Consider the following 13,820-nt stretch of genomic DNA (forward strand, 5'->3'; position numbering starts at 1 on the left):
TCGTTTCGTCGTCGTGCTGCTCCAACTATCTTTACGGGAGTTTGACACGTGTCACTGATGTCACGAAAAGTTCCGGACAATCACGTGCTGCACGTATGGCGCGAAAAATGCGCTGCACGTGAGGTAGGCTCATTCTTTGGCAAAGCGTAATTGTAAAAGGGAATACAAATGAGTATGATACCAGACGATTTTTACGGTGTTGTTCCTACTAGCTACTTCAGTATCACTCTATTCTTGTGTGTGAGCGCCTGCAATGCAATCAGCCAATGTATCTGTTTCATTCACACTTAGACAACAGTCTACATCAGCATCTGTCAAAGCAAAGATGCCCATTGCAGCATATAGCATTGCTCACAGCAAAAGCCTTGCCAATTAGATTACGATTACGTAAATTGAATATTTCCAAGAAAATACAAAGGGCTAATGGTAATTTCTATAGAAGAGACGGTCCGTGAATAATCAATTTGCCGTATCCCTCCCACGACAAATCGACGAGAGAATTATCATGCCTACCATCAGCATAGTCGGTAAAAAACAACGCTTCAGCAGAAAAATCGTGCGAAACGAGAACCTCTTTCACAGTCGCATTATTAAAATACTCAAATCGCTTCGCCTCTCGCAACCCAAAACCATACATGTGCACTTCACGACACAAGTGCAAAGCAAACACAACAGTATCGAAACCAGACGTTGGAAACATGCACTTGAATTCAACCCAAAACCGCGACCGAACAGTCCCATACTTTCGCCCATAAGCGTAAAACAGGCGATTACTCAATTCAAAAACGCGAGGTGCCATACCGTAGGTCTTACGTCGGTACCGCGTCCAACAGTTCCTCACGAACTCCGCATAGGCAGTCGGATTCCGATGACTCGTCACAAAAAAACTCTTCACGTCATGGCAAGGTCAATGCGATAAGAAAGAATTAAGAACGAGAACGTCGCCTTCGCGACTTCCAACGTATTTTTCGTATCCCTTTATAGGAGGCAGATTGATACGGAACACGACGTCGCGTGAGTCGATTTCAGCACCAAATTCGTAGTTAAGAAGATTGCCTGAGGAGCCAACAACGGCGCAAGTGTCGTGGATGCGACGGAGGAGTGGTTCCGTGATGAAATCGTCGTCTGTGGCGAATTGGGCTGCTTTGAAGTAGAGTTCATCGTAGTTGCGTGCGTTGTTTGAGCAGACGAGGAGCGAGTGCGGTCCGTAGCAACTCAGTTCGAATGTGTTTGATTTGGAGATGTTGGCAGTGCGGCGGTAGTGTGAGACGTTGGGAAGATGGATCGTGGCGAAGAGCATCAATACAGTGGCGAAGAGCGAGAGAATTAAAACTACAAAAAAACTGCATGACAGATGGCTCCATCCTAAAGAAAGATCAATATAACGAACATATATAGTAGTACACTTGTACCAATATTTATGTTTTGAATAAAATTAAACTAATCATTTTGGAATTGCTAGCGAAAGTTAATCTACTAACACAGTGAGGTTGGAATGTGTTGACGACTTGGCCTTGTGGAAGTCGCCACGAAAATAAAGAACTCACCCTGGTAATCTTAAAACAATCGTTTTAAAATAGAAAGAAACATGTATCATTTCTCTTGGTCTAGTACGAGTGAAAATGTGAGGACGCAGAGATTTCTCCTCAGGCCTGCAACTGTCGACTTTCATAGCTATCTAGCAAAGTCGTGGTACGTAGACAGTCTGCAACGGCACAGTCGACTACTACGCAGAGTGCAAGAGCAAGCCTAGGAGAAGAGCTCTTTTGCTACAAGGCCAAGCGAGACTTGGAAAGCAAGACGAAGAGCTACAACACCCCTCCAGTCTAGCTGAGAACCATTACCAACGTAAAACATACCGCCGTTGGTCGAGAAGAACGAGAAAACGGGAAAGAAAAACCGAACGAGAAGATTTAACGCACGCTACCATTTTTTTAAATATCAAGTTTTGAGAGTAGAAAGATGAGGAAAAAGTGCAGTATCAGAATCATACTTTCTGCTCTAATGTGAATTGCTACCAACTGACAGTGTAATCGAGAAACTTAATTTGACATGTAATTGATTACGTATTGGCGGACGTAACAGTAGTACACAGTAACTAAAAACCGTATATAACATTGTGAATAAAAGTGAGGCTAATGCAGTCTGCTCTATTCCCCAACAGGCCAAAATAAGTGTACGATGAAGCCGACTTTTACACGTCACTAAACTGCTACGTAACCCCCTTCTTTGTTGGCCAACATCAGTTCGCTGACATTATTGACTAGCTGCGGAAATGACGGTCGCTCTTCTGGGTCTTCCTTCCAACAATCGCCCATGATCTTGAACCTTACATTATAGAGTACAAATATTATTACATCAGTAGCAGCATAATCAATTACATTCGATCAGGGCAGTGCTTTGGTTGACTGAGTCGCATTCCTTCTTCGAGCAGCTTGATGAGATCGCTAATAGGTACACCGGGATATGGAGTCTTTCCTATCGCCATCACCTCCCACAACGTAATCCCATACGACCACTGAATAAGTAGATAGGAACCAGTAGACGCTTTCACATTACTATGATAGGGACTCACCACGTCGCTTTTCGATGTAAATATTCCGTCTGTTAATCCTTCGAGTGCTACCCAGCGAATAGGAAGTTGATCGCCTTTGCCAGGTGTAATTCGGTAATATTCCTTGTCCTCTTGCAATACTCGAGCTAATCCGAAATCGGATATTTTGATGGTCAGATCCTAGTCCACCCTAGAGTGGCTCAATTAAACATTTGCGAGTAAATGCGCTATCAACAGTGAATGGTACATACATGCAATTGCGGGCAGCCAAATCTCGATGCAGTATCATCTTCCCGGACAAATATTCCATTCCTTTGGCAATTTGATAGCCAAACTGCAGCAGTTTGCAAAGCTAAAGACATATTATGTTATCACCAATATGCTGTAGCCTCAAAGCCACTGTTACATTGCGAGTCCTATCTTTATTATCTTCATCATTAGCTGCAGAACTGAGCGAATAAAGGACTCTTTGCTTTCTTAAATATGTCTTCAAATCTTGAAGAACCATGTAAGGAAGCAATAGTAAAGGCCTGTAGTATTGCTCGTCTTCAGGATTGGGTGACCAGCAGATACCAATCAACTTCATCACGTTTGGATGATGAAAGTTTTTCATTCGAAAGGCTTCGATTAGGAAGTCCCGCACATTAACTCCTACATCAGTTATAATTAAAACAGCAAATTCCTAATATATGTACCTACGTACCTGCTTTAGCTGATTTTGCAGCAACCGTATTCCCATCCAATTGACACTTATAGACTCTCCCAAAGTTACCTACGTACGTGAGATCTTACAGATGCATGGTGTGATTGTCGCTACTCTTAAACGTACCTTCTCCTATATCTTTCTCTACTATAAGACGTCTAGGACAAACCCTGAAGTTTCCTATCTTGGTAACCATTTCGGAATCCCAGAGCTTATTGGCTGATGTCTGAAGTTCGAGCTCGATAGGCTCATGCGTCTTTGGCGCACGACGTCTCCAAACAACGTGTTTCTTGCGCCGCAGTACAACCAGAATAGCCACAATCAGTAATCCTGAGATAGTTGCTGGAACGACAGCAGTGACGATAAAATTTTTATCGCCTGTGTTTGATTCTACTTCTGTTGAAGCGTTGAGCGAATTTTTTATCATCATGCATCTAGAATCTCTTCCATTTTGAATTTCATCACAGCTTGGCGCCTTAAAAATCATTTGAACAGGGCTGATTGAATTCTGCTCAAAATATGCTTCAACTAAGGCTAGAGCGTCTTCGTAATTCGAAGAGCAGCTTCTGTTGTGACCAAATCGCATTGAGCATTCTCTTGAGCACAAAGGAGCTGGATAGGTATAGTTGCGATTCCCAATCGTTACGGTCAAACAATCAGGAAAGAGCAAGTGACAAAATAAATTTAGAAAGGTGCCGTAGCAAGAGGCGTTTAGTGCTCGATCTAAATCCTCCTTAATGTCTTCAAGCATTCTCAGAGATTCGACGGCTAAGCGAGATTGACTGTATAGAGAATCCACAAAGACGAAGGAGTTCGCACGATCTCCACACATGCCACCACTCGTGTATAGTTCACATGTGCCAAGATCTTGAACTATTGCTGAAATTCAAAACGTAAGTTACTAATATCTCAGACACACTTGTCTTTACCGAAATCGCAATTACAAGACGTCCACATTGCTTGACTTCCGTTTGTCATGCACCAAGGCCTGAAATTCCGATATTGCAATCCAACTTTTGTACAATCAGTGTACTTGATTCTCTGGTAAGTAAAGGGAAAAGCGCAGTTGCTGTCACACCTGCCTACTTTGGACGGAGTAACAGAGGAGCGGCTAATAGTTGAAGAAGTCGTAGTGAAGCTGCTACCTTTACTTGAGATACTCAAAGTTGGACTGCTGTTATTAGTTGACAAAGTGACTGTGACACTGTTGCTATCAGTTGACGAAGTGACAGCAGTACTGCTGTTAGTAGACTGTGTGACAGATGAGCTGCTTCCTGTGGCAAGCGGTGGTGACCGCGTGGGAAAATCTACGCAGAAAATACACAAATGCAAAACTTTAATCAAAACACTTACCTAAAAATACGTTGTAGCAGCTTTGCCGCGGTCTCGCTAAAGACGAAGCTGGACACGAAAAGTCGCTAAAATTAAAATGAACGGCGTGAAAGTCACGGAAGACGGCGGAAAGTGGCGGAGATTTACGTAAAGCGACAAACGTTTTGTGGCATAAATGAGGTGGAAAAAATATTTCCTTGCAATTCTCGTGACAAAGACGAGGCACGATGGCTCTTCCCAAATCGTCCGTCTCACAATCGGGCATCACGTAAGTGCAAAGGAATTTCTTTAGTAACACAGCACATTGACGTACCTCTGTAATTTCAAAAAGACGTTGCTCGAATGCAGATTTCATCAACTGGTTGACATAAAGTTGGCTGTATCTTGAGTCGACGAAAATCGTTTGAAGACTACGAAAAGGCTGACAGACACTCGCAGCCGTGTCATTAAAAGCCTCGCATCTGCCAGACACCTCTTCGCTTGTAGGCCTTGATGCTTCAGTTACAGGTGCAGTGGACTTCAGTCGTATGCGACCTGAACTTATGTTGAACGGTCTCGGAGCCGGCGTTGAGACAGATGGAGGACCCGCGGCTTGACATATCGATAGAAGTAGCCACTCGACAAGAATTGCGGCTAGATAAAGAAATATGAGAAAGGTCACCAATACTCCCCAAGAAGGACTTGTGTCTAAACAGGCTCTCGGGGTGTGACGTACTCGTTCAAAACTAATTTAATCACGACGTAAGAGGGATGCACGCGAGGGAAGTAGAACATATTGAGCCAATTTCCACTATGGGGTTTCAGTACCTAACAGGATTTGGCTTGGCCCAAAGGCATTACAAAACGTCGTGTATAGATATAGTTCTAAGCTTCAAGACTCGATCCGTCTGGACATGCAGTATAGCAGTCTAACCATTGACTATATAAGCTCTCACAACAACAGGTTAACGATACCTGCAGCTGCGACTGCGACGTTGCCCATCTTTCCAGTATATAGAGTATATGGTTTCATCACGTAGTGTCCCTGTGTTCCTCAACTGTTAGATCAGACGTTCAGCTTACGATAGCAGCTCTCCTACACTGGTGGTATAGCAAGTCTGTGAGTGACAGGATGTTAGACAACGCCCAAGGAGCCAGTAAAGTAAAACACGTGATCGAAAAAACAGATGGTTCCGCATACGTGAAAACATACATCTCCCTGATGTGACGTCACAGGATCAAAAACGCTGCACGACTAGTGAAACGTCTGGATGTCGATTCATAATTTCTCCATTCTGTACGACCAATGGAAAATGACCTTTCTTAACAGGGGCCCCCAGTAAAGCAGAAACTGTTGAAGCGAGGCCAAGTGTTCGGAAACCTACAATGCAACGCAATGGAAACCTGTGTTTGATTCTGTGAAAGCCAGCAACGGTTCTTAGCACTGAACGTGACTCGACCACTAGAACAAGTAAACTCTAAGTATCATTCTGTATATCCTACCGTTAAGAACCTTCATTCCGAGTCTCTCGAAGCCCTCCAAGCGCATTCTCGAAGAATTCATCTGCTGTGTCGTCATCAGTTACCCGTTCCCGTATGTCAAATTGCACGCTGACAGAATCGTACTAAATTTTTGTAAATTGATTTATAATACTTTCCCATTAATATTATTTGCACACTGTCAAAATATATCATTTAAACAATCTACTGTAATTGAGGATCATTGTACCACCAAAGACAGGCTTTCATTGCAAGAAGAAATTAGCTGTCAATTGAGACTTTACGAAGGTCACAAACAGATGCAACAATTATAATTATATCGATTGGGAGCACATACAATATGAGAAACACTAACAAACGGACAACTGTTTCACGTCATCACAACCATGCAGGCTTATAGCAGCATTGGAACTTTCATTCCATCGATCCGACTCTGACATTGACGCTACTATCATAAGAGTTGATTGAGAAGCAATTAACTCCTATTAGCAAATACTGGAGTCCTTTCATCCACTAAACCGGCCAAATATCTGCTATTGTCTACTTCACAAGAATAAAGTGTAGAGTCACTTCTATCCGTAAACACTGAAGTGGTTTCATCCACTAAGCTGGTGGCCTCAAAGCGAAGGTCTCTTCTACGAAAACAACTGCGGCATCTGAGTCCAAAAAGGTTGTGCCAGCACGTCACTGTCAGTACGGTAAACAGAAGACGGTTCAACAAAGCGACGGAGAGCACTGAGAAATCCGCAACGATGCCCAAGTACGTTGCAAATTTGTATGCTTTAGAAATTTACCAAGATCGTTTGCATTCGATATGAGAAGAAGGTTCCAGATGATTTGCACTGAAACGAGTGGAACGGAAATGAAAACTGTCGTCATCAGAGTCCAACCGAGCCGACTTCGAAACTGGGTGTCTTTCACTATTGACGTGCAGTAGACAACAGAAACAATAGTAGAGTAGAGAGCGGTTATGCCAAACACAAACACAAAATAAGCACACATATAGTGGCAATGTCCCTGTGCGCCGCACTTGCATTGTGTGCAGGAGCTATATCGTACACCTAGCAGATGTGCCAGTCTATGAAAGAGCTGCCATTGATTTCTATTGACGTTAAGTGACTCCTATCGTTTTTTATCATCGCGGCAGCATATGCAATTGAAATGAGCCACGTAAACGTCAAAATCACAAAAACCTGTCGTTTGGAGTTACGACCCGATGAGCAGCAGCAGCATCCGACAATCACCTTGAATCCAAAACTTGCTATCGTTGCCGACGTGAGAGTCGTCATAGAGCACGACATGTTGGACAAGAGATAGGCGGTAAAGCAGAGGCTCTTTGACATCACAGTGGTTTCACTGCACCAACTGGCTACGATTCGTGCGGTTATAAGATAAAGAATCTTTCCCGTGGCAAGAAGGAAGTCAGACGTCGCCAAGTTGATAAGAAGCATAGATAGTGGAGAAGTGCGGTGACGCGCAGGCCGGCATCTTGCTACAATGACGAGAACGTTCAAGAAGGCCGCCAAAACTGCGAGCGTCCAAAAGGACGCTTCGACTCCAGGTTTGGTCAAGGTGGAGTACTTGAACTCTGAGAATTTTGCCGCCGAGTCGTTCAGTGACAGACACACGGTGCTGTTGCTAACGTTCAACATGTAAGTAAAGCAATTGGCGCCCTGTTTGGCTCAGATGCACACTATAAGTAAGAATAAAAAGCGCAGCGTCATGATACTATCCGAACTTTCCATTTCCGTTTCCCTTCCGGATGTTGACGTCATAGTACTTTCAGGATTCTGCAACTGAAGGCTTGTTGTCAAGGACTCCTACTTATTTGCTCTACCTTTAGCGTCAGCTGAAGCGTCTTAGGGTCCCCAAGTGTCAGCAATTTACTGCACGTCAAAGCTCTAGTCGAACTTTGGCTTAACAGGCGCTTAGTGTTTCCTGGAAACAGTACCGTGACCTCGGACATAACAAGCGGTCATAAACGGACAAATCTCTGATTTTGACTGCATTTTAAAACTCTATTCCTCCCTTTTCTCGTGCCTTTTAAAATCACGACAATGTTTCAGAAGATATGCGTCTTTCTCGTAGGTGTATCTCATCTTATTAATCTGATTCAATTGGGCGGAGTCCTGGGGAGGAAGCCTGGTAATTTGAAGACTGGAGACAGGTAGACTTGAAGGATTCTTTTAAAGCAACATCCGTGCAGTCACGGAACACATTGCAACAGGACTCAATGCATGAGACAGATATACAGGCTTCTACTGATGAAATCTGTGTCGTACTGAGTAAGAGAATGGTTTCCTTCGCAACCTTACAGTTACTATATGAAACACCAGCAGAAGAATTAGAAGGTAATTCGAAGGCTTGAGACAGATAGCCTTGAAGGATTCTTCTGAAACAACATCCGTGGAGTCCAGGAAAGAGTGAAACATGACTCATTTCATGAGACAGATAAGCGAACCATGCAGACTTCAACTGATGAAATCCGTGCCGTACTGAGTGAAAATTGTTTCCTTGGCAAGCTACCAGCAGGACGAAGTAGTTCTAGTATTTGAGCATCAGTTTCCCAGGCATAACAGGTCACTCCCTCAGATCCGACAGGTCAAGAGGTCAACATTATCCTGGTTCCACAAGTTACAGTACTCAAACGCTTGAGGCACATAAATTACGAGCCATATTGCCAAAGTCAAACATCCGCAACGCCTCGACAAACCGTAAAGCAAACGAAGACACAAACAGAGGAAGATAAGGAGGGTGCGACCGAAACCGGCACTGAAACAGGTAATAGAAAGATGCTTGAAAAACAAACAAGGCGTCAGTCATTATCGAGGGTGGAAGCCCAGCCTTGGTCCGACACCGCCCACAGAAAAACGCTTTAAAAGGGAGCCAAAGGGAGCACGACTCCTCACTACGAACACAAGCAATAGCCCTTCACAATGGTCTGCATCGCTATTCCGTTACTTTTCAATCTCGCTTCAGTTGCTGTGGAGAACAGTGTCCAAATCAAAGGCACCATTCTGTCCAGTCCGTACGGCTTTGCCTTGAATTTGAAAACCGACGCCAACAACGCTCCGCTTCACATCTATCCACGCTGGTTCGAAAATAACGTCTTCGTCATCAACAACATGGTGAACGGCAATTACAATCCCGAACAAGAAGCTCGCGTGAATTTCCCGTCGGGCTTCGGCGCCGTCGGAGAGGAGTTCACCTTGTCAGTCACAATTGATACGTCCATCTTTCACATTTACGTCAACGGGGTACTCCTCACTACGTACCCCAATTTTTCTCAGGCTGTGGCAGACTTGAGTCAAGTGACACTTGACCCTGCCTCGACTTCACAACCAACCGTTTGTGCTACGACCGTCGAGGTTGGCACTGGAGCCTAAAGCAGTAAGATCGGTCCTAATGCAAGTCTATAACTAAAATAAATAAATTAGGAAACCTCAGTGTGGCAGATTCTTGGAAAAAAAATGAAGAAAATCCAAGAACCAAATGAGTACTGATCTGCAAGGTGTGTGTGTGCTGCTGCTGCTATGTGTACGTCTTCTGTTTGCTGCGTTTCTTGTCTTGCTGGTGAATAAATAAATGACTGAATTGTCAAAAAAATACCGATATGTCCCCATTCTCTTCGTCTCAGAGAAGAGTGAGTCGATAACACCGTGTTAGTTTTAAAGTCTCCACATTATGTTTGCGACTTCCACGCCAGGAACAAGCCTTTCTTCCAAAAGAACTTTCCTCCACCTGAGTACATAACGTGCGTTAAGGAAAACAAATGTCTGTGGAATTCGAGCAAATTCGCCGCGAGCTTGACTTGGTTCCGCACTTCGAAGGCGGATACTTCTGCGAAGTGTACCGAACAGCGTGCTCGTCAAACGAACGCGCCGCCGGCTCGCATATTTACTACGCTCTGCAAAACGACGATCGATCAAAGTTCCATCGAACCGATGCAGACGATATGTGGCACTTCTATCTCGGCTCACCGGTCGTCATCATCGAATTGGACGCAAACGAGAAGGGGAACGTAAAGAAGACCGTTCTCGGTTCGGACATTTCGATTGGTCAGAAGCCCTTCTACGTCATCAAGAAGGGCACGTGGTTTGGCGCGCACTTGCTTAGGGAGAAAACGTGGGCTCTCTGTGGAGTCACTGTGGCGCCGGCATTTGTCCCAGAAGGATTTATGTTCGGTAAAAGAGAGGAACTTCTGAAGGAGTATCCTGAAGCAAGGGAACTCATACTCAACATGACAAGTGCAGATGAGTAGTACATTAATTAAGTTAAGTTAGCAAAATGACTCTTTGAAAGGATGTTCTGTGACTTGCACTGCTCGTTTCAAAATATATTATACCACCCTGTTATGACAGTCACGATTTAGTAGTACACAAATATTCTTCTAATGTTCTCTTTTAGTTAATCTACATTTAAAAGGTTACTTGATAACATGAGGAAAACATTTATTTCTGTTACTAACTGTATATCTAATATTATTTCCAAAACGTGTGTTCGCATCTTTTCGCTTACAGATTCGTGAGAAGAAAATAGTCTATCGATTGTCCTAATCAATTGTATGTTTTGACGAATTTTACAATGCTTTCTTGCCGGTGAGGCCCCTCAGTCCCTCACCTGTCTCAATCGATCCAGTCTATGGTCTGCGAACGCTAGAGAGACTTGCCGCTTGACTCGCCGCTTGTATTGTGTTCTGTTGAGCCTGTGAGCATAGATCTCGTGATTTTGTCTTGGGGCGGGCGGGGAGAGGCGGGAACGCGAGCGCACGCTAAGTGAAGTCCCTTTCATTTCTTCGCGCCGACCGAAACCCATTGAAATGGGACGATGGACGCAGTTGCGACTTCTTTTATGGAAGAACTACGTTCTACAGGTTTGCCCTGACGCACAGACGAGTAAATCGACTCGCTTTCAGGCCGTTTTCCCTCTCTAGATCCGTCGTCCCATCGGAACGGCGATGGAAATCATCGTCCCGATACTCGCAATAGTGTTTCTCATCATCATTAGGTTGGTAGACCGCTTCGTCGAGCGCTGAAATCGTCAAATCGATCGATTTAGACGATTGACAGATGCAAGACTCAGTGAAGGAGGAACACAATGCATGTGTAAATCGCTCGATCACAAATCGAGTCGTTCATTTTCTCTTATGCAGCGACATTCAATGAACATCCACTGACGACCCAGTTCTCTCCAACGCCCTTTCCTAATTCGAATCGGCTGGCCTATGCACAGTTCAGATGGTCTGATGATATAGACGCCTTAGTGCAAATTAAATAAATGCTATTTATAGTTAAATTTGTTATGACACGTGTTCGTGAATTAATGGGAATCGTCACTCTTCCTTATCCCACGGAATCAGCAGCTGTAGCAGCAGCTGCAAATGAGACGACGTTTAGTTTCGTTACCCCTTTCTGTAGGGATAGACTGTTTAGTTTCGTTACCCCTACAGCTTTCTTTCGAATAGTCATGCGAAGTTAACGAATTTAACTTTCTTATTAATAGATTGTCAATGCCTGGGCTAATCTTCCTTTGGTCTACCTCTTCTCCTTTCTCTTCAGCTCTCCCTACACTGGCTTTGCGATCATGGTTCTGATTCTCGTTCTCACTTCCTTGGTGCGAATGTTAGCATTTGAATTGTTTATGTAAGCATGATTCTTTTTTCTACAGCTGGGAACAATTCTCGTCTTTGTGTTCCTTATTATACCGGGTATTGATTTGCCAACTGCAGCTCACGTCTGTCGCTATATCTTCTTCCTTCAACCAAATTATGCGTACGTGATCAGCAGCATTGGCAAAGTAAAAGCTATGACACATTTCTAGATTTAGTCAATCGTTATCCGAACGGTCCAGAAGCCCTGTTCAGTGTCAAACATGTTAGCTCTTTTCATCCTATATTTAGTATTCATAATGTCTTCTGTTTTAGCTCGCAGTTCGGGTATTGAAAACACTTTTGCTTCCAATGAACTCTCTCTCACTCGTCCTGGAATCGGAGTTCCCGTTCTCTACCTCTTCTTTGAAGGCATCGTTTATTTTCTCTTAGTATTTCTCGTGCAGGTGAGCTCCTTACCGTGCACCAATGTAGTTTAAGGTTTGCATATATTTTAGTATCGCTTCTTCATACCTATACAAGATGATCGAGCTTTAGCTGAGAGCACGCCTATCGACGAGGTATACACACGTGCCTTTTATGGCGACAGTTCTTGCAGTCTTTCTTGTGTTACTTAGGACGCCGATGTTGCTGCAGAAAGAGAGGCTGTCATGTCTCCTGATTTCGACGACACCTCTTCTATCGTCGTAGCTAAGAATCTTACTAAGGTATGTCATGAGGATTTGTCTTTGTGTTATAACAAGGTCTTCTCTCTCTTCTAGCAATATCGTAAAGCTGCTCAGCCAGCTGTCGATCATTTGACGTTTAGCATTCCACGTGGCGAATGCTTTGGACTTCTTGGGCTCAATGGTACTTTAGAAAATTTTTCTATCACAGCATTTCTTTTCTGATGTGAGTCAGGTGCTCGTAAGACGACTACGTTTAAAATTCTGACTGGTGATTTGACGATGTTCGCTGGAACATCTTACATCGAAGGGCTTAATATCCGCTCCGATCTTCATCGTGTGCAACGTCTAGTGGGATATTGTCCTCAGGTACAAAGACATTTTATTATACTTCTTTGCCTAATTTTTTTGATGTGTTTTTCTCAAGTTTGATTCTCTTATTGAGCGTTTAACTGGCCGTGAATATTTGACGTGCATCGCTCGACTTCGCGGTTACGTGCCCTCCTCTATCTCGGTAGTCGTGCAGAAGATCATAGATCGTCTTGATTTGAATGAATATGCAGACAGAACGTGTGGAACATACAGGTTGGCTAAGATCATGTATTCTGATTACTTGCACGTGTTTCTCTTTCTATGTTAGCGGTGGCAATGAAAGAAAGTTGAGCACTGCCGTTGCACTTGTAGGAGATCCGTCAGTTGTTTTCTTGGTACGTTTCTCTTACTTTACTTGGCCTATACTGACTAATAAGACGTGAAGGATGAACCCACACCTGGAATGGATCCTAAGGCTCGCCGTTTCCTATGGGATTGCTTAGTCGATGTACTCAAAGAAGGACGAAGTATTGTCTTGACGTCTCATAGGTATGACTTGTTCCTCGATATCTCAATCTTTTTTTTTAATGTTCTTAATTCTCAGCATGAAAGAATGCGAAGCTCTGTGCACTCGTCTTGGAATTCTTGTCAACGGTCGTTTCAAATGCTTGGCAAGCATTCAGCACCTCAAAAACAGGTACACAAAAAAACAAAGAGCATTAGACTCTATATCTTACATGTTTAAAGATTTGGCGGAGGGTTCTCTCTCACTGTCATTGTGGGAGAGGCAATGACAGACAACGTTCAAGCGCCGAACACCGCTACCTCAACTGTGGCCATTATAATAAGACTTCATTCAAAGAAAGTTTCCTGGTGCGAAGTTGACTGATGAACATGGGGTACGTATTGCCTTCCGATGAATATATTTTGTCTACTTTATTTTTTCGGCAGGGACAACTCGGATACGACTTGATGAGTGGTCAGCAGTGGTCCTACATTTTCGATTCTCTCGAGTCGGCTAGAGTCGATCAGGATCTCAATTTGGCTGGCTACAGTGTGAGCCAGACAACTCTCGAAGAAGTGAGTGTGCTGATTCACCCGTTTATTATAGCTATAGTATCGGGTTATTGTAACAGGTTTTTCTGCATTTTGCTAAAGAACAAAAGG

At 43.7% G+C, this 13,820-nt stretch overlaps 2 protein-coding genes and 1 pseudogene across 2 annotated transcripts; 2 read left to right on the plus strand and 1 right to left on the minus strand.

Annotated features, from left to right (window-relative positions):
* Nucleotides 1-149: 149 nt before the first annotated feature.
* On the minus strand, nucleotides 150-4,235 carry LOC136195223 (CMP-N-acetylneuraminate-beta-galactosamide-alpha-2,3-sialyltransferase 1-like; annotated as a pseudogene).
* A 5,605-nt stretch (nucleotides 4,236-9,840) lies between these two features.
* LOC136195429 (uncharacterized) lies at nucleotides 9,841-10,329 on the plus strand. Its single transcript, XM_065984753.1, has one exon. The coding sequence runs from the start codon at nucleotides 9,841-9,843 to the stop codon at nucleotides 10,327-10,329; it is 489 nt and encodes a 162-aa protein (XP_065840825.1).
* A 501-nt stretch (nucleotides 10,330-10,830) lies between these two features.
* LOC136195217 (phospholipid-transporting ATPase ABCA1-like) lies at nucleotides 10,831-13,726 on the plus strand. Its single transcript, XM_065984519.1, has 19 exons — nucleotides 10,831-10,941; nucleotides 11,002-11,075; nucleotides 11,127-11,167; nucleotides 11,221-11,308; nucleotides 11,359-11,481; nucleotides 11,571-11,681; nucleotides 11,736-11,839; nucleotides 11,889-11,941; nucleotides 11,992-12,122; nucleotides 12,174-12,236; nucleotides 12,294-12,383; nucleotides 12,438-12,525; nucleotides 12,577-12,710; nucleotides 12,769-12,926; nucleotides 12,982-13,048; nucleotides 13,099-13,202; nucleotides 13,258-13,350; nucleotides 13,401-13,552; nucleotides 13,605-13,726. The coding sequence occupies exons 5-18, from the start codon at nucleotides 11,449-11,451 to the stop codon at nucleotides 13,540-13,542; spliced, it is 1,371 nt and encodes a 456-aa protein (XP_065840591.1). The 5' UTR covers nucleotides 10,831-10,941; nucleotides 11,002-11,075; nucleotides 11,127-11,167; nucleotides 11,221-11,308; nucleotides 11,359-11,448; the 3' UTR covers nucleotides 13,543-13,552; nucleotides 13,605-13,726.
* The last annotated feature ends 94 nt before the right edge of the window (nucleotides 13,727-13,820 follow it).

The sequence above is a fragment of the Oscarella lobularis genome, chromosome 14 (genome assembly GCF_947507565.1).
Source record: "Oscarella lobularis chromosome 14, ooOscLobu1.1, whole genome shotgun sequence".
Classification (NCBI taxonomy): Eukaryota; Metazoa; Porifera; class Homoscleromorpha; order Homosclerophorida; family Oscarellidae; genus Oscarella; species Oscarella lobularis.